Genomic DNA, 26,228 nt, shown 5'->3' on the forward strand with positions numbered 1-26,228 from the left:
GTAGCGGAGTAATATTTATACAAAGACAGATGCAAACTAATAATAACTTTTTTATCATACCGAGTTCAGTCCTTGTTTGATGAGAATACCTTATCAAGTATTTTAATGTTGACAACAATTGTTTCGCCAGCACTGTAGCCATATAATTTTATTCTTTTATTCAATGTCTTGTCGACTTCAATCATTTTACAAGCTGAGACCATCCTTTTGGAATTCTGATTTTAAAATCTATGCCTTGTCAGTGATAAGCAGGGTAGAAGATTCCATCAATATGTCTTATACCAAAAAAGCACCCAACCAACAACCAAACAAAGGGGAAATCGATGTTAGTATTCAGAGAAAGAAATAACATTGATGAATTAATTCACATGGGAGTCATCCATTATTAGTGTGTCAAAATGTCCAGATTCAAGCGTAATATCCTGGAAGTTTTAAATTACGCCTTCATCGCAAAAAAAAACCTGCCTCTAAGCTGTGTTCAACGATTGTAGAAACTCAAGGCGATGCCTCTATTTGTGAAAGAGCGTGTCGCAAATTGTTTCCACGTCGTGATTTTGAAGCGCACCGGCTAAGAAGTTCGTAGGCAAAGAACTGGAGGCATAAAAGTAATAACATTCGTGTCAAAGACAGGAAAAACTTGCAAATTGATCGAGCGTGAATCAACATCACTTAGTTTGATAATGACGTATTATACGAAAGCGACAAATTAGGTGTGAGAACAGAATTTCCCGTTGAAAGACCTTAATGTAACCAGGGACAAAACATGATTTTACTTTTTTCTCAATAACAATCGGCGACGATTGAAAATCACAAGAGACAAAGAATTTATGAACAAATTAAAGAATTCATTTCATATGTTAGAATCCACCAGACGCGTACTACAAAAAAATGTTTCTACATTCATGCAAAAAGCAAAACTTTATTGAACTATATTTAGTGGAAAAAGAAGTTCCTCATTGCACTAGTGCAATAAAGTTTTTGTTGCACTCATCTGTCATTCTACTTCAACAAACTCAGTGTTGCAAAACAAATATTTCAGCCTGAAGGAAATAACGATGTACAGTTACCAAGTACTAGTACGTTTACAGCAGTAACAAATCAAGAAGTGGATTTAAAAAGTACTTCACTACGAAATATTCATATTGAAAATTGCACCAATTGTTCATTCACTTTCAACATTGAGGGTAAAAATAAAGTTTGAGTTAAATTGTTCGTAACGTATTAGTTCCTGTTTCAATGCAAATCGATATTAATAAGTATTCAAGTTGCGCTTTTCATTTTCCTACACCTAGTGCCGCACCTCAATAAATCATTTTTTGCTTTTTGCATGAACGTAGAAAAAATGTTGTATGCAACTCGTGCAAAAATTGTTTATTGCCTAACGGCCTCGTCGGACAAGACGTCGAGTAACATTCACTTTTTGCACTTGTTGCATAAATAACTATTATGGACAATTGGCTTGACCCCTGAAAAAATATCTCCCTGTTGCTTGTCAAAATCACTGGATCTTAATATCTCAAAAACTGAAAAAGCTATATAGAAAAAAAACACAAAACTCTTGAAACTTAGTTTGGTATCCAAGATTTTGATGGGAATATCGCAGATTTGATAGTTATATTTCATTATATGTTGGGACTCGGAACTCTCTTGCCATGGATTTATTTATTATCTGTCAAAAGGGTCAAATTTGTGATATAGAGGACTGTTTTGCCAACCCTCATTTTTCAATGTGAAGCCATCACTTAAGTTTTTTCAATTATGTAAAACGATTTTTACAGACATTGCCAGTTGTACGCTATGTAAAGTGTTGGTATAGTATATCCGAAGTCACTTGAACTAGTCCATAGAAACGCTTGGCCAGATGTCCCTTTGAAGTGGATACCGCGATACGCTAAATACCGAGGTTTATTTGAAAGTATTGTTAGGCAATAACTTCACTAGCCCTAAAGGAATTTCTGGAAACTTGGACAACCCTTGTATAATCAAATATTCGGGCTTCCTCCAAGTTAAATTGGATATACTATATCAGCATGATTAAGTAAATAATAGGACGTTACTTATCAAGCAACAAAAAAATCTGACGACACCATTAGAATCTCCATATTGAATAATGGCTACAAACCTAATTTCGTGAAGTTATATCCTAAAACAAATGAGTTATACAGAAAAAAGAAAATATCGATTTTCAGTTCTTTCGAGATATCTCAAGAACTGTTGTGGGTATTTTAGATCTATTAACATCAACACACTGATCCCTAAATAACTTTTTCCTGATTCAATCCACCCTGTATCACTAACGGTTTTCGTTATAACTGTAGTGTCCCTCTAAATAGTTCTTACCCTATATAATATTTCAAATTTTGAAAACAATGTTACGGCCTTTCATAGGTAGATTAAACTCAACTGAGAATTGTTTAATTGAAATGATGAAAATAATAATAATTCACTCCAGCTAGGCAGAGAAGACATTTTGTTTCGTTTTCAATTTGCCAGATTTTCTTCGCTATCCGATAAAACGTCGTTCAGAATGTGGCACAACTACCCCCGTAATCGCCTACGTCGGATGAGAAGTGTAACCTTCTATTAACTCGACATAAATCCGGCAACCTTTCCACACAACCCCATCTAGCGAGGCAGCACCCAGGCTAGGCCGAGCCACGCAACGAGGCACCGTCATCACTCCATTATACCGCGCCTAACAACATGAGATTAATTGGGAAAAAGCCCCCTAGTTACACAGCCGAGGGTTATATAAACGAGGTGAGCCAATATAATTACGAGATATCGATCCTTAGGCGTCAATCTGTCAGTTTATCGACGCGTCCCGACGACGCCAAATTAATTTATTTTCTTCCCATTCGCACACTTAATTGAAACGACTCCCCCTTTCGACCCTACCCCAGAGTCCTAGTAAGTTTCGCTGATAAATTGAGCATTCCTAATTAAAAATCAAAGAGGGCATGGATTATGTCCCGAGAATTATTCATATTCACATATATTGACTTTTGGTCCATTTCTAATATTGAATCTTTGGAACGTTGTGAGGAAAAAAATGTGCTTTGGTACATGGTTTGTAGAGGTTCCGGCGACAGGCCCAAAATGGTATTACTTGAGTTGGAAATTGTTATTATACATACATACAAAATGCTCCACCATCGACGAGACAGTATTCTGTTTGGCCGCAAAAAAATTTCCCAAATTGTTAGGAAATACACAGTGTGTACCAAAAAAGTGTGACTGAAACGTATGTTTTTTTTCTTATAGAACCTGTTTTTCGTTGAATTTTCAGATTTCATTCGCCCAAGTTTGTCAAATGTGTCATATGCTTAAAACCAACTCTTCTTTGAGAAATTTCGATTTTTCATTAATTGAGCCTTTGGAAAATCTAGTACTCCGGAATGAATGAAATTATTCGAATGAGATTTTGAAAGTGAATCCTAGAAGAATGAAGATGAGTACTGGCATTTTGATTATCATTGAGAACTGTAGTGGGTGTTCAAAATGAGATAATTCATTGATGACTCATTCCAACACTAATATCTGGCTCATTCCAAATAGCACCCCTGCATTTTTTATAGGTAGCTAATTTCACTATGTTTGAAAAATTATCTACAAAATGAAAAAATTAAATATAGGTTTTTCATTTGGATAGCCCGATAATAACGTTTGAATCAATGAATCATCTTCTAAACACGGAATAGAGGTCTCAATGATTATCAAAAAATAAGTACTTACCTCTGGTCTTCCAGTATTCAATTTCAAAATATCATTCTAATAAATTAATTTCGAAGTAATTAAGTTTTCCTAAGACCCAACAGTTTATGAAAATTTGAAATATCTCAAGTTTTGAGTTTTAAGCATATGAAACAAGGGTTCATTCATTCCATGCAATCTGAAAGTTCAATGAAATAAAAGCAGGGTTTTCCGTAGGAAAAAACGTATGTTCGGTTATTTATAATTTTTTGGTACATACTGTATATTTGCGAATAATTTGAAAATGTTGCTTAAATGATACTGTGTCGAAAAAAAATCAAAAATTTCAGCGATTAACCGTAAAAGAGCGTCAGGTCAATGTTGGAACACCCTGTAATAACTATACTCAAAATCTAAACTAGGTCGGATCCGTTGTCGCCGATATATTGAGTATATTTCTTCGATGTTCTTGAAATTGTTCTGGTTAGGTTATGTACATGAAATTTTGGAAAAAGCAAGAAATTGGTCATCTACAAAACAAAACAAAATTTCGAATAGCTATAATTACGGAACCCCTAGTCTAACATACCCAGTAACGAACTCAAATGCCGAATACCAGTTTCCAAAAGCCCTAAAAATTTCAAGTTTCTAGGTTTTTCTTTACAGAGTTTCCAAAAACCATATTTTTTGGAATCATTACCGGCTCAAAATTCGAAAAATAAATGTAAGGATTTAGCACTCTGTTCGGGGAAAGAGAGCTCAAAAAAATCATCTACATCAAAAGTGGTCTTTCAAGAGCCTAAAGCTAGAAGAAGCTAATTTTCATATAAAGATATCTTTTGATATCTGGAAAGTCTATCTTTTTCTAACTACTATTCCAAAAATCTATTCAATCTTCGTTAATGCATAATTATATTCGACACAGAGAAAATTATAAGTTCTGAAAATGCTAAAGACTTGCAGTCATCACGCTGTGAATCTAAACTCATACATATTCCAGCGAATATCTATAATTGACCCATTTCACAGATATACAACATGATTTTCAACAAACTGAATCGACTAATGGTACTATGAAAAAAAAGCATAGATAATATCCTTATTTTGATATACTCCTAACAAACTCAATTAAATTACTTTTCATGATGTTTACCTTTCCTATAGTTCCAAATCAGTTATACTAACGATAAAATAAAAGCTAATTATTTTGGTTATTAAAGTTATATTGTAGTTCCTTGGTCTTCCAATAAACTTCAATATATAAGGTTGATCAAGAAAACCAAACAAACCAACCATTGTTCACTTTAGATAAACTGAACAGATATCAGCCACCACCAATAGCAGTAAGATAGTAAGGCATTCGGCAACAGGACACGGTGAAAAATAACATAACTACAGTTACAAATAGATAATAAGCCATGCAGATCATGTGCAAACTACCAGAACAATATCCACTCAGCTACAGTTGTGGAAACAAATAGAGTTAATACAAACATACTGCTCAATCAATCAAATTTAGTGTATTTCCCTTTGTGGAAAGTATAATTGCATCTCAAACTTTGAACAAATCAAAAACCTTATGATTAGGTTAGATTTTGTCCGAATACTTGGTTTTTACCGATCTTATTTCGCAGCATTATGTGAGAGCATCAATTTATTAGCAGTTCATCCTATGATCATTAAGGTATTCACATAATTCATTGTGAGAATGTCTAGGACATATCTTTGTCCCACATGAATTAATCATTGTTTCGATGTACTGGTGGTAGAGAAGGATAGAAAATCGAAACATAATATAAATTTACTCCATAGACTATATCTGAGAAATGCTTCATTTACACCGAGTACAGGCAAAATTAATAAATTAATTTTTTCTAATCAAACTAGATCTTCCTGTGCATACTTTGTAAACGAATCATTTCTTCGAATATAGGTCATTGAGCTAATAATAATAATCGTCTTTATATATTTTTTAGATTCTTTATCATGTCTCGAATTTTCTGCCTTGCAAACTGAACCCTGTATTACTGAGAAATAAAAAAAATCTTACCTGTACATCAAAATTGTGCTGCTGTTGCTGCTGCTGGAGTACTGCATTATCCACCTGGTGGCTCTGTGGTGGCGGAGGATAGCCTTGATGTGGTTGCTGATCATAACTGTTTGGAGGAGGCTGCTCAGTGAAATGCTCAAACTGCTGATTGACAGATTCGGCAAGTGTAACCCCAAGATGCGGGGTCATATGTGGTGGTAAATGGTGCGCCATATGCTGTGGTAATTGCTCCTGCGGTTTCATAACAACAATGCTTGGGTCCAATATACTACTATTCTTACTGAGTTCTTCTTCGGCCGGTGATGGTTGTCTGCTGCCAGGCGTCCTACTGTAATATGTAGATCTATTTAAGATTAGAATCCCAAAATATGAAAGTGAAAAATGTTAATATCAAAATATTGCATTAGATCAGAGTATTCATTGAAACATAAACGGTTTCGAGTTTTATAAAAAATTTTCATAATATGTTATTCGTAAGTTCAATATATATCGTCCAAAATCATTAGGACTTCCGAAAAATAAGTGATCATTCAATAAACAAGTATCAATCAGATATCGTAAATATTCGAACAGCTGGCGACATCTCTTATGAAATGTTAGAAGTAGAACCCCAACTACAGAACGACGGAACAGAATACTTTCTCTTGGGTGCAAGAATCAGTTCACAGATGGCGCCACGTTCAAGTAGCGTAGAAGACATCATTCAAGTCCCGACCTATCCTAACGTGAAAATATTGAACCGGTCGTACAGATGGCAGTACGCTAGACAGGCGAAGAATTTCCTGAACGCGTGTTCGTAGGTCATAGGAGGGGGTCGTCACCTTGGCAACCAACGCTGCTCCGCCACTTCATGCAAGATACAATGCGGCATGTCAATGACTTCGACCAAGGTGGCTGACAGGACCTTGAAACGATGTCAAAGAGCGGAAACGATGTTATAGCCAGGGAGTCACTATGAAAGATGTTGAAGAACCATGCTTGGTAGTTATTGATGGCTGGTCAGTTCTGCGAAGAATGAATTGTTTACATCGTGTGTAGAATGTTTATTATTGGTACCAACACATTAATCGATTTGGGGCGAATATCAGAGTATATTCGATTATTTCGTATGATTCATACCAAAATTTGGAACTATGCCGGCTATTGTTGAATGAACTATCGTATTATCGATAATCCTAACATGATTGTCTTGTCCAGTTCGGTGTTTTCAGATTTGTTTATATAACAGTTTGACGTCAAATATAAATCAATGTCCGAATTCTAGATTTTTTTTCACCTCTAACTATTCCTACAGGCTTGTGATGTGTCCAAGCAACTCAGTTTGATTACGAAATAAATCCCCAGGCTCATCGCGAAAATTCAATCATTTGTATAGCTACTGAAAAGTCCATGTTTACAAGCTATATTCCATTTCGAAGGATCTAAAAATAGCCAATGGAAGAATTGTTCATAATTTTCGAAATTAGATGCCAGTCATTGGTATATTTGTTTGTTTTTCTTTTACGTCGGAATCAAACAACAGATTAACGTCATAGTTTACACAAAAATGAAACGCACCAAGAAACGAATCAATTTTCAACACCTTGGAACGTTAGAGAAGGGAGAAGGTCTAAATTTGGAAGTTTTGGATTCAAAGTGGTTTTTTTTTCACTATTCATTGATCATTCTCATATAGCCTATTTTTATGAAAGACGCGATAAAGAACACTGTGTTCTATTATTTCTTCTTATCTGATAGATAGCAAAATAATTGAAAAAAAAAGGTTTCAAGAAATTTATAAAATAAACCAATTCTCCCTCGGGACTCGAACCTGCCTGTGATTCATCGCGGAAGGGTCAAACCATAGCGTTAACCACATGGTCATGGACTGTTGTGGGAGTTTCAGAGGAGAATATGAAAATATGGAAAAAAAAACTCCGAAATGATAAACGCCCATACTTTGCGGTGAAAAAAATATTACATTCTGAGACATCCTGACAATATATGTTATATGTATCCTGATTTCTGATTAATTGAGACGATTAATATGCAGAAGGGAATATGAATGACTGAAACGATAATTATATAATGAAAAATATTATATTCAGTACCATCGCGGTAATATAAGTTTTCAATTTCATTATCATGTGTTGCCAAGTTTCTGGGAAATTATTTTTTTTAAACAAGTTTTATGCTTTATATGTTTTTACTACCAATAAAATTGGCCATTAAACATTTTATTGATAGTAAAAACGTATAAAGTATAAAACTTGTTTTAATCATGATCAACTACTAAATAGTAACACTGCACAGTTCAATATTTTTTTTTTATTTGATTGCTTGATTTTTGTCCCTTAAATATTCATGGACCGTTCTGTCGAGCATGGAGGATCAATGTTGTATAAAAACCTATAATTGAACCAAATTTCCTGTGATGTGGTCAAAATAGAAAAGAAAAATAAAAACTAGTAGCGAACGAAATACCAAGAACAAAAAGTGTATAGAAGAAATGCGAAAATTTTCGCAAATAAATTGTGAATCACTTCATTATTTATTAGATAAATGCTTAGAAGAAAATGCTTCAAAACATCGAGATTGAAATATTTATTTCTATTCATTAACTATACCTTACTAGATCTTGCTTTTACCTCTAGAGCATTTTTTCTTAGAAAACTCTTTCAGCTAATGATATCGCTATTATTGGTAATTCAAATTCAACATGATGAATATTTGCATAAAATTCATTCGTTACATATTCATTTGAAGGAACAATACCCGCAATTCCAAAATTGTTGTTGTGTATTTGGACCTTTGAGAGTTGTGAGATTCAATTATTCAACTATTGTGCAATATGGATCAACCCATTAGACGGAGATTAGCAGGTCCGCAATGACAGTGATTTGAAGTATACAGGGTGTTTCCTAAACATGCGGCAAAAATTCAGGGGGTTGTTCCTTTGACTATTCTAAGAATATTTTGTCCTTTGATGATTTTTGAAAAACCTCTTTGTTTCGAAGATACAGGGCGAACAACATTTTTCATATTTTTAAAATTAATAATAGTTTAAATAAAAATGCGTACCGCACTGTGTTTACTAAGTAGGTACAATTTATTTTTAAATTTGTTTAACAACATTCCAATTACTAAAAACGGCCAGTTTCTAAAAATTGCTAATACATCACAAAACGAATTCAAATGAAAACCGTGTTTAATCTGTATTCCTTTACCATCTGCACTTATCAATTTTTAGTCAAAAAACTGGCCGTTTTTAGTAATTGGAATGTTGTTAAACAAATTTAAAAATAAATTGTACCTACTTAGTAAACACAGTGCGGTACGCATTTTTATTTAAACTATTATTAATTTTAAAAATATGAAAAATGTTGTTCGCCCTATATCTTCGAAACAAAGAGGTTTTTCAAAAATCATCCAAGGACAAAACATGCTTAAAATACTCCAAGGAACAACCCCCTGAATTTTTGCCGCATGTTTAGGAAACACCCTGTATATATTGAATACGAATTGTGGTAGTATAAGACTAATTTAATATTGTTCAATGTAGTTTATAAACCTTATATATTTTTTTGAGAACTTTGATGTACAAGGTGTTTCACTAGATGTAGCATCAAATATATAATTATCTCAGTCCGGGCCTGCGCTACTGACTATCTACTAGGACCGAATTTTCTTGGTTCTTCTAGATTTAATCCCCGAAGATTTCATGAAAAAATTTATATCATTAAGCAGTTATATCGGTTCGAAATTATTGATAAAATGCCTGAAACAAGGTGTTTAAGCATTGTCACCCAGTAGCAGGAACGTTCATTAAAATTTAATGCTGCAGTAAAATTTCAATCCTCCAATGAACGCTGCAGGTAGCCAATAGGCTCCTCTAACTAAATGATAAAAATTTTAATGACAGCTTTAAATTTTAATAAATGTCCCTGCATGGGTGCTTATCTCATAAACGAATAGACTTGGGAATTTTCAGTCAGTGAGTCACACAATCAAAATTGTCCTATATTCAAACTGAAATGGTACACCCTATATATAAGGATTGTAATATCTGAAAAATACTGATTTATGATTTTTAGTTTTCTATAATAATGAAACTATCAATAACTTTTTGGCTGAAGATCAAGAGAGCAACAACATAAAAACTATTCTCGACAACTTGTCAACATAGAATAAATAAATTGAAACCTTGTTATATTACTACAATCATGTTGGAATATGGATGAAAATTCAAAAAATTTCAAATGCTTATTTTCAATGAATAATCCCACAGTGAAGCAATTGTTATTCAAAAATAAAAAAGTATCAAAAAAAAAATTAACGAAATGAAATCCTACTACAGCTGTTCTCAGTCACGAAAAGAGCTCTGAATTGCATGAAATTTGTTACTAACATAGACTGCTAATCAGTATTAATCTTCCTTGTTTCGAAATCCGATCTGGGATAAACATGAAGGAGTAAAATTATAAATAAATGATAAATTTGTTAACAAAAAAATCCCAATATTGATAACCGAAAAGTAGCACAAGCATAATTTGATTCAATCAAAAATATTTCACGGGAAAATCATTTTATAATTTCTAGTGCATACAAAATGCATAAAACCTTAGAAAATTTTCAATCCAACCAGCACAACATAATGGACGTTGTCGACGTTGAATTTGTAGCAACTGTTCAAACGAAGATTCAATTATTTTTTTCTTTTTAATAACGACCCATTCATCCTGGTGAATTGCATCAATTTCGTATTTCAGCTGGAACTCGCAACCAACCTTGAATATATCGTTTCCAATATTTCATTGTTTCGACAATCGTCGTTGCATTTACGATAAATCGTTGGAAAAAAAAGTTAATTAACAAATAGGTTAAGCGATTATCAGGAGAGTCGATCGCAAACATCCGGTATCAGGTCTTCCAACGTGCGTATTTATTCGAAAATGATTCGTATCTTCGTTTCTATCATTGGGTAACAGGGGTATGCAAGACTTCCGCAATAACTGCGATTTTAAGATATCCATGATCAAGTTGGAAAAAAACGAAATTAAAATCGAACCAGATTCGGGACAGATGCATTTTCTACAAACCTTGATAGGCTATAATTTATTACTCGGGTCGATGAAAGTTTGGGCCACATGGAAAGTTCGGAAAAGTTTGTCAGAATAGAGGATTTGAACGCTGCGGGTTTATCATTATTTTCGCATCTATAAAATTAACATTTAAGAGTTCATGGTCTGAAACTTTTGGGGAGTAATACTTCCTATTGAAAACAATGAATAATTTACATCCAGGATTCTTATATTCTTTTATATTGTTAAAAGAGGTTTCCAATTAGGATTTTCCTCAGAGTAATAAACACATATAGAGGGAGCATATATGCTCCCTCTATATGTGTTTATTACTCTGAGGAAAATCCTAATTGGAAAGCTCTTTCAACAATATAAAAGAATAATAATAATAAGAGAGTTTATTCATGAAAATACATTCAATAAACTCTATTGAATGTATTTTCATGAATAAACTCTCTTATTATTATTATTATAACACTGTACTGTACGGTTTTTTTGGTCTCCTGTGAAATTGTTCAAAATGGACTAGGCAGATTTACACTCTTAGCCGACGATATGTCATTTTCAGTGAGCAAATTTTATTCCAACATTAACTATCAAATTTGACATAAAGCGCGCGGAAATGAAATCATATCACTGATACGATATTTCACGCGATTCGCGAGTTTCTCCACAAAGAACAAACTGCTTACGTCCAATAGTGAATCAACGTTTCATATCAACTCAAAATATATTGAGATGAATACCTAAATATATCAGAAATTCAGAAAACAAACTTCAAGCGCGCCAAACGACGTGAAACAACCGATGACACTAGGAGAGCAATAGTTGCCAAACCTTAGATTTCAGCAGGTAGATAAAGAAAATAATAAATATTCTGCATACTATAAATTTGACAATGAAGAAAATCATCAGATTCCAAACATTCAAATTTGCATATTTAATTGAGAATCACTCAAATAATTTAATTCAATATAATATACATTCATAATGATATAGTCAAATTATGGATTTGAAAATATATCACAATCCGACAACGTAATCTAACTATGTTGGGGACATTGACATTGACAATTGTCGTTTTAATTATCAGATTATTGTTTATGAACATTTTTCCATGACAAATAACACTCAAAAACTTCATTATTTCAATTATGAGACAAATACCCATTAAGAACTTTCAGTTGTTCACAAATTCAAAGAGATTAACCATTTATAACCTACAAAATTCTGTCAAAGAAAAATTTTGTTGACCAATGAAAAGTGTCAAACGGTCCGTATATACCACAGAACCATTGAGAGTATTAGATGAAAAAAGGGTTTCTGACCATTCTTTATTATTTAAATTGATACAAACTATGCAATGTTGCATATTTTTCAAATAAGTAAAAATAAGCTTTCAAAAAATTGCACAGAAATCTAGAGTTCTTATTAAAAAAAAATAACTTTGGGTCATAGCTTCGTAATTGAAAATCCTGGTAAAAACAAAATCACGCCAGTGGATTCTACGTAAAGAGTGCTCTATCATCATTATTGTTATTAGTATTAGTGGAGATACATTTTTTTTTCGATATCGCCATTTTTCCAATTTTCGCTTATAACTCGAAAACAAAAGGGGGTGGCAACAAATGAATACTAACTCTATTAGTTTCTCAGAAAAAGAGAACGAAAATGAGGTATCACATTTTGTCCATCTCTTCTGATTCAAAAGTAGTGCTAAAACATCTAAATTTTCCCACCCACATATCAAAGTATACATGAATGAATTCCTTCATTAAATACATCAAGTATTAAAGCGCTTACTTTAAAAAAACGGTCATTTTGGCAAAATAACCATTAAAATTTTCCTACGTTAAAATTTCATGTTTTATCCACGTGTCGATTTATATTACATTATAAAAGGAAATAATAAACCAAGTGTCTTTTTTTGTTACGCACAAAAACCTCCACCTAAAAAATCAAAGACACGAAAAAGTGGATATTTGATTCGAGGTCCTAAAAAGCAGCAGATTCATACTCGGCCGCACCAATAAATTGGAATATACGAAACCATTATGTGAAATTCGCGATACCCATTCTAAAGGTCCACATTTAGACACAATATATACCGAAAACGTTAACATCGCCAAGCGAGGCCGATCCAAAAAACCGTCCAAGGTGGAAAAATCTCGTGTGTAAATGTTCAGAGGGCCAAGGTCGAGGCCGAACATAGAGGCAAAACGAGAGCAGGCCGGCTGCCAGCATCAATGCCGCGACATTGGGGAGAACATCCGATGTCGAAATCCTCAAATAACACAATACCCGCACACATCTTGACGTTATTGTGCGCTTTTCGCGTCGTATTCGAGGTTGGAGAAACCGAAATCGCGAGTGGAGGGGGCGTATCTAAAACGTGAAATGAAAAAACTATACGATATACAGAATGATTCAAATTTAAGTGCACACTTAATTATTATAGATAATATTTTCAGGAAAACATTATGAATAAATAAGAGACGCCTTCCATTTCGCTTCATAACAGAGATTTGACCGCGTTTCTAAAAGGAATTGATTATTTATCTCAAAATTTTGCGAGGAATTGATTTCTGAGTTGAATAATTTCTCAAGCACAAAACCAGAATGAAATTGTAACAAATAAAATAGACAGTTAAAAGTTGCAAACCATTTGGAAAAAATAATTGCGACACCCCGTTGATCTGCGTTCCAAAATTCGCATTTTCCAAAATGCATACTAAAATTACAATAAAGAGTAAAAATAGGTGAAATTTCCAATGAAGTAATCATATCATACGATATTAACTATTTATCCGGTCAATGTATCAGCAATAGGAAAATGCCATCCACACGACCGTTGTCAGACAGAAGGTCTCCACGCCATTACGTAGGATTCATAATCGAAAGTAACCCAAGGAGAATGATTGTCATCAAGGGAGGATAGCGATATACCGGTTTCACCCTTATTAGGGATCATCAGTACCGCATAACCCTACCCAAGATGACAAACAAACGAAATAGCAGGCATCTTATTGAACGCTGGCAGTCGCTAGTCAGTATCAAGTATTTCCAAATGTTAGCCGTTTTATTTATTACAATAAAGAGTGTTCCACAATTGAGCCAATCAATATTACGGTAAGCGCTGAACTTTTTTTTTCCACATCACTATGCTCAATTAGAACCACATTCTCAAATCGTTTTGAAATACACAGGGTGTACCAAAAAACATGTTTTTTCTTATGGAACACCTGTTTTATTTTTCCGAATTTTCTTTTGCTTAAATAATACTGTTTTTGATATATTTCGATTTTTCATAAATTTGAGGGTCATTGAATGAACCTATTAATGAATGCATTCATTAAAATGAGACATTGAAAGTGAATTCTAGAAGAATGGAGGTAAGCACAGACTTTTTGGTAATCATTGAAAAATCTACCTGCTTTGCAAAATGAAACAATTCATTGACGACTAATTCAATCCATCGTTAATATTATTCCAAATGACATACCTTTATTTTATTGTCTTATTTGGTAGAGAATTTTCGGAAATAATAAAATTAGCTACTCATACTCATAATGCAATTTAGAATAAACCCGCTATTAAGATTGAATTATTCATCAATTCATCGTGTTATTTTGAACACCCAGTAGTGTTCACAATCATCAAAAAGTCAGTAATTAGCTGAGCTTCGATTCAAAAGCGGAACACCTTTATAAAAAAATCGGATCGAGCGTTTTCCAGAAAAAAAAACACATTTTGAAACAATATTGAAGAGTAGGCTCGAGTGAACTAAATTGTTCACTATCTCAATCCATTTGATTGCAGTGTATGGTGATCAAGTGTCATTTATTATGCATTGCGTAGTGTATAATGGTACAACTCATTCAATACATGATTATGAAATGAAATAGGAAACTAGGAATTGGTTTCAGCCATTTAAAATTCCCATGATCCATTCCTAAACATGAATACGTAGAATCACGTGCGAGCAATTTGAATAGTTATTATTAACATTTATCGTTCATTACAGATTAATGTTTTCTTAATTAATATTTCTGTATTTAATCAACAAGCATCTTCATTTCGGAACGAAATAGGAATTTTGTTGTTCTTACATTGCATTAATAAGCCATTGATGGATATGGTCTACTGAAAGTTGAATTACTCTGTATATGATGCAACAAGCTCTGAAATTTTCGAAGGCTGCAATAACACACCTTAATGATAATAATTTATACACCATTGGTGTTCGGTTGTTTCGATATCATATGGACAATTTTGGCCTACACCGATAATAGGTTCTTTCGATTTCAACACTAGTCCCTGAAACTCCGTTTTAGGGTTTTTATTTCAACCCATATCCGTCGTTTGAAATTCATTGAAAAATTGAAACTTCTGCCGAAGTTTTCAGTTCATGTTCTTAGTATCCAGAGCTTTTATAACTGCCCGAAGATTAACACCCAAAACTAAACACTTGCAAAAGCTCAAATTTAAGATTTCGGTTTTGAATAATTATCGTATTTAAATATATTTGAAGTATTGCATTATATTTTCAATGTTAAGGTTACACGTCGGAATCCGAGAAATGAATAGTTCAAAAAATATGTCAGTCTCGCATTTTCAGCATTCAAAATTCGTAGATAGGCTAGCATCACGTTGATTTCATTTCAGCATTACCAAGAATAATTTCATCCTTCAATTCATGCATCAATTGCAGACTTGATTAGCCACGTGATCCCCAAAGCAAAGGGTGTCACATCCCATGATGATGAACAACTGGCATTACATCTTACATCTCCTTCGTAATGGCTACTGCAGTTGGCAATAAAATTTCATTCGCAAATGAAGGTAGGTTGCCACCCTGCTGAAACCGCATGCTTTCAGAGCTAAATACTTTCGTAATATGCCTCATGTTATTTATTCGCCTAGTCCAAATTGTCGTCAACGTCGACTAATGGACTTTTCAGGTTCTCCTCCAAAATCGCATCAAATCGATATTTTCATGCGAATAAGGTTACCAACATTTTTCGCATCGTCCTAGCCTGTCTGTTGAAATATTTCCAGACGCGAATCATTTGTGTCCTTTCTTAAATTCCGAGTAAATGTCTTGAAAAATTTCATAGAAAACTAGTTCTGATTATATTATTCAACTACTATATTTTATTTATTCTTGGATTTCATTGCACGAGTTCATGCTTGTGAACCATTATGATGGAATAAAAAAATTTTTTCATTAGGCAGTATTCCAAACCAATAAATCATTTGTTGAAATAAAAAATTGTAAATAATCAATGAATTGCTGTCAGTAGCTTTTGAAAGCTCGTCATTGAAGTTCTATTGAAGACAACTTCACTACTACATATCACGTGATAAGTGATTCTGATTATTTTATCACTTGACACAAAATAAATTTCAATCAATCTCTTCCTTAAAAAAGTATGGGTTATTTTTATCGATATTCTTCTCAAATTTTATATGGTTTATATGGTGGAAACTGGCAAGGTTTGAAATTTTTATTAAGGATCTACACGGAAAATTTAAACAAAAAAAAAATTTGCACTAAGCTGGAAATTAATATTTTATATCTATATGCAGAAATTCAACTCGATTCCATCTTTTGTCTATGCAATATTAAATGTTTTTTCCGACTTCCCCAAACAAAACTTGTCTTTTATCATATAAATTATTATCAAAATCTACCTGGTCCAAACCATAAACCAATGTCAAAGATAAACAAATGTCAATGACATCAACTTCTAGCGGTATTTTATATTACATATATCCGATACGCGGACACCAGGGAACCACATTAGAAAATGTATATCAAAGAACCTTGCGAAAAATATTCAATATTTTCCAACACGTTGGGAGCATTGATTTAGGTTTTTTCAGTCGATCGACAAAGCGAATTTTTTCACCTTTAGTTATCGCATCGACAACGTGGAAGTTACTGCCAGAATCATACCGTAATAAAACGGCAGCACAAAGCCAAGTTCAGGTTATCAGACAAGCCGGAAATGATATAAAGGGTAAGTAAGGGTTAGTAAAGGTTAGAATGCATTGATATTCTTCCACGAATTTAAAATTCCAAACGAGCCAGGAAGTGCTGAGTTATTGAATGAACGGGTGTTAGAATGAGCTTTCTGTATGAGTATTATACATTATTCTCTCGGATTAACTGAATTTTTATTTAAATTAAAGGAATATTTCCATGAATACCGTTTATTGATTCCGTTGTTTAGCATAACCCTTTTCTGAATAACAAATTTGACAGATGAAAGATAAATCAGTGGCAGAAGTTCCAAACACCAACATATAATAATTGAATATAACCATGAAGTATGTGTGAAACTTAGATATTACCGCACGATTTTGTTTGACCAGTTATCGCAGAAAAAAAGGATTGGCCTTCAGACATAGAGAATTTTATTTTATTTATTTGAAATGAAAACTGAATGTTCATTTTAGTTAATAGGGCATTCCGAAGAGACTATGGAAATAGACAAATATGAACTACTGTCAAATCGTGGAACTGTCATATTAACATAAAATAATGCGGTGACAGTCATAGAACATGAATAGATCAAGGCTGTTGACAGTTAGCGAAATAAAAGTAATTTACTTTGAAATGACTCTAGATCAAACCCTCGATAATGTTTTTACTTTTCATTGTTTCGTTTATAAACCTTACTAATTATTGAGGAATTCAGCAACCTTCCTTAAGGTCATACAATTCACTTTGATTCAATTTTTGAGTTATTTCATTGTGTATACCCGAATTCCGAAAGCTTAAATTCGAAAAAAATCAGAAGTATGTCTACTCACTTGAATCCTTTATCATCTTCGGACAACTGTCCGTTCTGCAAAACTTGTCCATTAACTTCGACCTCCTTTGGACTCTGTGGTTTGTCTTTGTCTTTTTCGTCCAAATGAAGTGCTCTCATTCTGGGCTCCAGTCCACTCATGTCCTTATTTGTCGGCGACGTACCCAAGACGTACTCCACCATCTTCACCCCCAAACCAGCACCGTTGTCTGATCCACGGGGGGACAGAATACTACCAGTGTCCCCTCCAGGAAAACCTCCTCTGCGGTTGATGAGTGAAGCAGACATGGGATGCTCAACTGCAAGAAGAAATCGTAAGAATGGTACAATGTAAAAATTAATTATGAAATATGACCATCGTATTGCCGAATAAGAAGACCCAAATGTCAAGAGCGACGTATGAAAGTTCTATGGTCAAGAACTTGCTTTTTTCGAAAAATAGAAAACTGTAATTGTTGGAATGGAAGGAGCTAGTGGATATGGTCTGAGCCAAAATAAAATAGGGGGGTTTTCCAATGAGATGTTCTCTTTTAAATTACCCGTTAACTGGGGAGCTGTCATTTTGAAGCTGACATATTTTGACATTTGACAAGTAAAAACTACGTCATTGCTCAAAATGGAACTAAACAAAATTTACTACCAAAAAGGGGACAATTTTTGAGCCACAGTTCGCAAAATTGAAGAACTTTTGGATCGTCGTGAAGCACCTTTTAGTGAAACTGGTGAAAAAATTTGAGCTGTTGAGACAAGTTAGTGATGTGAAAAAAAGAAACTGTATGCGTCGCTCAAGAACAACCGAGAATATTGCTGCTGCAGTCCGTATTGTTGTCGAAAACCAAGGTTTGTCGATTCCTCGTTAATCTTGGGAATAAGGCAGGGTCGTAATATGCGAAATGATCATGAAAATTTCATGAAAAGAATATGGTGCTGCAACCGTAGCCTCTGTTGCTATTTGACTGATATCGTTTTCCATCGTTTATAACCTATCTTCCTCTTCATAATGAAATAAAGATCCATCGATTTCCCCTAAAATATAATCGTTTCTTTTCATAACAGAATGAAATCTATTATTGGAAAAACCTTTACAACCTGCTCCGTTGGCTTCAAATTTGTGTAGAGCAACACTACGTTTTTAGACCTTTGCTTCTATTAATATATTTCAACCAAACAAGAACAAAATCTTGCTCACCAAAAGTATTATTCAAAGTGAGTAATATTTTTTCAATCGATGAATCTTCCCAAGCTATTAATTGAATCAAGATGTGCGGAAATGACATTAGTCATCTAATTCTTATTATGAAATAAGTTGTAACGATCACCGAGTTTAAAATATGAAAAACAATGATTCATTCCCATGGCATTTTCAACTAAATACACTAATAGATTTTCCATCTCGAAAGTAATAATTGAGCTATATTGTTTCGAAAAAAGCTATCGTAAAATTAAACTTGCGTATAAACTGAGCTATGGTTATTTTGATCAGTATTTGATGAATACAATTCCATACACTTATCGAATTTCAATGCCAATAAAACTACCTTGATTTTGGTAGGTGTTGATGAAAATTTCAGACACTTTGATATTGTAAAACTGAACACTGATCTGATCGAAATAATATTAACCTTAAAGAAAGTTAACGCGGCAGTATGAGAAAAAATTAAAATGATGGCCTTAATTTTTTGGGTGATGGGATATAACAATCAATTGTTTTTTCCGATCATAATGGATCATTCACACAAGGTCATTTCGCCAAACCAACTCATTATTAGCTTTATGTAAACACAGACGATTTCAGCAATGGTGTGTCTTCACTTCAATTGTGTACTTGTCTTAATGATTTGGTATAATGATATGCAGCATATCATATGGCGGAACCAGAACGTAAGATATCTTATTTGACTTTATCACATTCAACGATAATGTAGAGAATCTAATTTCGCGAAAACGTAGAAATTGATAAGAACCTTGTTAGCGAACTGAAGGAATGAATCGATTTCTTTGATTGCATCGCTACTAGATAGATATCAAACTAGAAAAATTGCGTTTAATAATGATAATGCATAAAAAAAATATTTCAGATCTTACGAAAGCAAAATTAACGAATATGTTTTTCGTTTGAAATCAAGTCAATTATATAAAACTGAAATTCCTTAAAAGGTATACCGAAATCATAATCGGAAGAAAACTAAATTTTCAACATAATCCCAAATAGCCTATTGAAATAAATCGTTTTTTATCCTACCAACTTTCGATTTTTAATTTTTGGGAAACAATAACATATTGGTAATATGTACCTGTATAGAGCATACATAACTTTTATCGGGAAGATTCAAAACAGCAACATTCTTTCAGACCCTACGGGATAATATTCATTTGTTGTTGTTTTTTATTAATACACACATTCTACTATATAAATTGGATAATCATTTCATAAAAATTATTATGTTTTCATTGTATCTATATATTACAAAACGCGATCTGTGGCAATTAAAAAAATGTGTGGCAAAATGTTCCCTCGCTCTTTGCCTCTTCAAAAGTAAGCACGCTACAGTACATATTTCCGATCTTGTAACATATCTCCCTGGAAGTTCTGATTTAGGCAACGGAAATCGTTCAAAAAAAAAAAACTGAAATTCCTTTGATACCTTCAATGTTCCAACCCGATTGACCTCACTAAATTTCAGCAAAATCGAACATTAAATATTGGGAGGTAGATTATTTCACTTTCGAGCATGAGCAAATCCTACCGAAAGATCTGAAATGTTCATGTTGTCCAAATATCCAAACCATTTTCATTAATTATACCGAACAAGTAGAGTGAGAAATTGAAAGAGGAAACTTCTCGTTTGTGCATGCTCAATACGTAACTTTTATCTGGAAAAGCTGAATCTATTGCCCAATTCCATTAAAATCGGAAAAGAATTTTCGAAGTCTGGAACCGACACAGGCCGATAGAGAGACACGAAACCAAAATTAATAATTGTCTAAAATACATTTGTCGAGTGGAAATTTGAAATCGTAGACCAAACAAAGCGATCGATCACAAGGCTTCTAGACCCCGAGGCAATAGGTTCAAATGAGTTTCTCGAAAATAATAGACCAATATCTGGTTTCAAACTTCGAACTGCTCAAATAGAAAAAGACAGTAATCAATAAGCGAGACTGTACCTCTGGATCATGATGATTCGGCCATCATTCGGAGTTTTTGCATGATAACTATAAAAGTAAGGTATTCAAAACCTTGATGCAAAAATCCCATCTAGCTTTCATTTCCAAGGATTTTCCAATAATAAGGGATTTTAATAGCCCGCTATCTGGGCGGCTGTCACTTTTGAATTCATCATATTTTGGCATTTGATAAGTAAATACTACGCCATTGCGTAAAATGTAACGATACACGCTTCAACATGGGATTGAAATTGTTAAAATTCAATAAAAATATGGTGCGTATTTTGCGATCACGGTTCGCAAACCTAAAGCACTTTTGGAGCGGCAATAGTGATATTATTCTGGAAAGAAATTAAGCTGTTGGAACAAGTTAGTGATGTGATGAATCGAAACCGTGTGCGTCGCTCAAAATTAACTGAGAATATTCCTAGTATAGCCCGTACTGTTGACGAAAACCCAAGGTTGTCGATTCCTCGTCGATTTTGGGAATTGGGCATAATACATATGACGTTACAATGTATGTTGTTTCAAAATGATCCAGATTTTCATCGAAAAATCATCTATAGTGATGACGCCCATTTTTAATGCAGAGACTACAATAATAAGCCGACAAGTCGCATTTTAGGCTTGGAAAATCCGAAGATGATCGTTGAAAAGCCTCTCCATCCTCAACATGTCACTGTTTTGTGGATCTTACTTTTTCGAAAATGAGGCTGGTGCAACCGTAACGGTGAATGGATTGCGCTGCGCTACCCGAGCTGTGATTAATGATTTTTTATGGTCGGAGACCGGAGTTGTAAGATATTGATGTGGACGACGTTTATTTTCAACAAACGGTGCATCGAGTCACACAAGTAAAATTTTGCAAGAAAAGTTTACTGGTCCTTTTATTCCGGGAATAGGTGATTACAATTGGCCACCGAGATCTTATGATTTAAAACGGTTAGACTTTTTTTGGGGCAACTTGAAAGAAAGTATCTATTTCAACGCTTCAAATTCAAAACAAAAAAAGAAGGAATTCGTGAATTTATCGAGGACATTCTCAGCCGTAGTTTTTTGGCTAATATAATTTTCCATCGTTAATGTTATTCTTTCCTATTTACAATTAGATAAACATCCATTAGATTTAAAGGCTCTAAAGCCTCTGCGATTAATGTTTATGATAAAATAAACTACATTATTATTATTATTATTTCTCGTAAAATATACTGTTTTTTTTTCAATGTCAAAATGAAAATTCCAATTGCAAAAACCTTCAAGATCCGTCATATTTGCGTTCAAGAAATTTTTATTATTGTTCTATATAAGCACATCTCAAAATCGTTCAGATTTTCGGATGCGAACCCAAATTAATATACGCTAAAAATAGCATAACGAGAGGGTTTTTCATCTGACCCTTCAGCGCTTTCCCAAGACGTGAAAAATCCGAAAACTGACGCGAGGCGGGTAAAAATTCAGTCGGTCCATCATCCCAACTAACAACCCCAAATAGAAAAAATAAAAAAGGCAGACACGCACCAGCCCCGAGGTGGGATTTTGCCGCTCTGCAGATGGGCGTGCCGGGCGTCGGCATCGTTCCGATGACGCCGGCGTCTGTTGCCCGGGCAACTACCCCGGTTTACCGAATTCAATCCCGAGCCGAAAACGGCTGCCGCACGCGGAGGGGCGTCGCGGCGGGGGACGTCGGCGGTCTCTTTCCCGTTCCCGCGACTTTCCTTTTCGCCCGACGGGCGTCGAGGGCTTCTTGGAAATTACGGTTCCGATCAATTTTTCTCGCATGTTTACATCGCGCGCAACGAACAAGACGGTGGAAAAAAATTCCGAATAATCGGGTCATCGACGGATCAGCAGTTTCTGGTAGCGATGAAGCGGCGGAAAGATCCCAACGATTTCCCAAAAAAAGTTACCGAGGAACGTTGGCCGAATAAAAAACTTCGGTCGATTGACTTTCATCGTGTTATCTTTAAAAGTATATCGCTACTCTCCATTGATGACATGCATTACTTTCGATTATGATTCCTATGAAATAGGCGTGGAAATCTTCTGTTTGACAATGGTGATGTTGATGGCAATTTTGTTGATACATTAACCAGATAGATAATTAATATCTGGGAAGACCGCCTAAACGGTGACCGGACTCGTGGACGTCAATCTCCCAAGAGGCATAAATAATTGGGAAATACAAGCCACTGGCTTAAAATATGTAGAAGAAGAAGAAGAAGACAATTAATATCGTATGATATTACACACTTGGAAATCGTACTTCTTTTTCTTCATTCATTACCAAATGCAGGTGTTAGCCAATTTTATAATGTTTACTTAAAAGTTTATGTAATTTATCGATATTCGCTATCGATTTGACTTTATAAGGGCGTACAATACCTTTCTCACTAGGTTCTTCAGTGCAGGTTCATTTTGATTCTATGCGGAAATCACTTGATCGATTCTATCAACATTTAGAATAAACTACTGATTTTTTTCAAAATTTTTTGTTTTATATCACTATGAAAGTTGGAAGTTTTCAACCTCGATAATTCCAATGTTGAATTTCAACATTTTTTCATTATCAAACTTCCTAAAACAATACTGCCAATTTTCATTTATCGCTTTTCTATATAATTATATTTCTACTTATTGATATTCTGAATTTTCAAATTGAAATACACGAGAACGTATCATTTTTTCTCAACTCTGATTTAAATACTTCATTGTATGAATTTTTCATCCTAATGTACATAGGTGTACAACTTTACTTCTGCCTTTTTTTTCCGAAATTCGACGCTTTATTGTGAAAAACTGATTATACATTTATGATTCAAAGTATTGTCCATTGCTGGCCAATACTTTCTCCCATCACGTTGAAAAAACTGGTCATTTTTTGCAGCGATTCACGAATCGATCCAATTTTTACTTCTCCATAAGACCTGAAGAGCTTGTCGGTCAGTGCCATTGATGGAAACAAGTGATAGTACCAGGAAGCAAAGTCTGCAGAATACGGCGGGTGGGTTAGGTCTTCCCATTTCAACATTTCCAAGTATGTCTTGACCACTTTCGCAACATGGGGTCGAACATTGGCATGCTGTAAATCACTTCATCATGTCTCTCGTTGACGTTCTTCGACGTCAAAATCATCGCTTTTGAAGCGGCCTCACCATAGTTATTTGGGAGCATTCGATGAGACTCAGCCGCATATTTCTTCATTTTAAAGCAGAAAATTAAAAATTCCCGCAGCAAATGCCGAGAATTTTACTCATAAGCTGACATGTTTAATCGAGAATGATGCAGAAACAAATCGACTAATATTTCGATGGCGTTATATTTTCAAATACCTAAGCTTATCGTATGACATCTACGATTTATTCATTTCGACTACCACTTACCGCTACAGCCATCTATTGCAAAATGGCGGAAGCGAAGTTGTACACCTGATCACAAATCCAAAAATTTGCAAATTCATCATTAAAATAATGTATATATCATTCAAAAAACCTTTCTAGTTTCAAAGTAAAATAAAAATATAAATTTTTCACTGGAAAAAACAGTGAATTCATTCTAAACTCCCATATGAAGGTTTCTTCCAAAAAATGGAAGAATCGATCAAGTTATTTCAGTACAGAATCAAAATGAATCTGCACTGAAAAACCTAGCGAGAAAGGAAGTATACTCTTGATAATGTTAATGGGCTGAATCCGACGAGGAAAAATTTTTGTTTTTTTCCAAACAGATTCGATCGAATAGAAATACTGCGTTTAGATGTGAAATAACATTCATCATCCAAATTTTTATGTTGATTGCCATAACGCACCAAATTCAGAACAATATTGGAAAAAAATTACCCAATATTTCCGTGAAATCGAGTGTAGGTAGATATGAAATAACATTTTCAAGCTGATCGCATCATCAGAACTACAAAAAATTCAAAAATAATAATGAAAAAGAAATATCTAATATCTCCGTGACAACACATCCGATCGGTATGAAATTATGCATGTATATTAAGAATAACAATCGAAAGCTTCGTGAAAAATTTATTGTTAAAAGCGTCGTCAAGATAATAGAAAATTCAAGCAGAATATGAAAAAAAAATAATGAGGAAACTTTTGAACCCTCGTTCATTCATACGTCAATTGTTCCCTTGGCTATATCCATATTACTCTCCAGACTTCATATGTCAGTACTTTTTTCATTTAATTACCTCCACAGTTGAAAAAAAAACTATACGTTTTCCATTCCACAATAGCATCATCAAGTGTATGAAAATCAACTGTTCGCCTATATTCGCTAGGAGACAGAGAATCGATTTTAATGAGCTGGGTTGTGTACTACAATGTTGACATCGGTTTGACACAATGATGTAGTACGATACAAATCATGCTGCGTCATAACCATTTAGTTGGTTTTTAGGGTTTACATTTTCGAAGACAGAAACTAGTCAACAGAATTTACCGAGTAACGTCAAACGACTATTGGAAATGAGATTACCAACACCGAGTGAATTTTAAAAGCATGCCTACCAAACCGAACGAATTACATATTTTATTTAGTTTCCCTTTGTCTCGGTCTGAGAAACTGAATTACAACTCGAATCAAATTGGGGCAATTGGTGAAAAAATGCACATGATTATTTTCGCATATACAGATTCGAAACCAGGCGAAGTCATCCACATGCAGCCAATTTTCTAGCAAACCAGCAAAAATCGGGAAAAATCGGGAAAAAAAATCACTATAACAATAAAATGAAATATTAACTACTACAGAGAGAAAAAGAAGAAAAGTAAGAAGGGTAAAAGAAATACCAGCAGATGTTCATTTGTCTATTACAATAATTCATCAATACTTTATAGGCATCTTGTTTGAACATTGAACAATCAAAGCATTAAAAAAGAGGAAAGCACCGAAATAAGGACAGGAGCTTTTGAGCGCTCGTTGGATCATATGCCATATATACTTATATACAGTTCTGTGGTTTCCAAGAGCGTAATTGATATATGAATTAGAATACGTTGAGAATTTTTTGTGAAAAAAAAATAATATCCACGTTTTGTCATAATAATTCTACCGAATTTCGTGAGGAATAATGCAAACTAATTTTTCCTACAACTGCTATGAAAAGTAGCGTATTCTGCATAGTTTACTCAATTGCAAAACTATGTATTGCGCATACTGTGGGAAATATTATTCCCCACGGCACTTTGCCCACACCTCCCTTGGTAGACCAATGAAATTGGGTTTTTGAGTCGTTTCTATGGAAACGCAATAAATTAGCACATACTGTCAACGAAGGTCATTTCGATTTGAATCAAGTCTATTACTTGAATTATTGAAATTTGTGCAGTTGTAGGAAAAGTATAGTGTGCAACATGTGGAGAAAGTAATTTTCTCGCTCGTGTGTTTGCGGCACTCGCCTTTCAGGCTCGTGCCACAAACTTCCACACTCGC

At 34.1% G+C, this 26,228-nt stretch overlaps 1 protein-coding gene across 8 annotated transcripts in view; it reads right to left on the minus strand.

Annotated features, from left to right (window-relative positions):
* Positions 1 to 26,228, minus strand: part of LOC123677480 (maternal protein pumilio-like) — a 140,441-nt gene that overhangs the window by 94,314 nt on the left and 19,899 nt on the right. For 6 of the 8 annotated variants that reach the window (XM_045614025.1, XM_045614026.1, XM_045614020.1 and 3 more), the window contains 2 exons: positions 17,623 to 17,920; positions 5,744 to 6,086 (listed from right to left, as the gene is read on the minus strand). In XM_045614025.1, coding sequence (XP_045469981.1) covers positions 5,744 to 6,086; positions 17,623 to 17,920 — 641 coding nt within the window. The remainder of the gene's footprint in view (positions 1 to 5,743; positions 6,087 to 17,622; positions 17,921 to 26,228) is intronic. The other 2 variants (XM_045614024.1, XM_045614022.1) reach the window with 1 other exon arrangement.

Source organism: Harmonia axyridis, chromosome 4, assembly GCF_914767665.1.
Source record: "Harmonia axyridis chromosome 4, icHarAxyr1.1, whole genome shotgun sequence".
In the NCBI taxonomy this organism is placed as follows: Eukaryota; Metazoa; Arthropoda; class Insecta; order Coleoptera; family Coccinellidae; genus Harmonia; species Harmonia axyridis.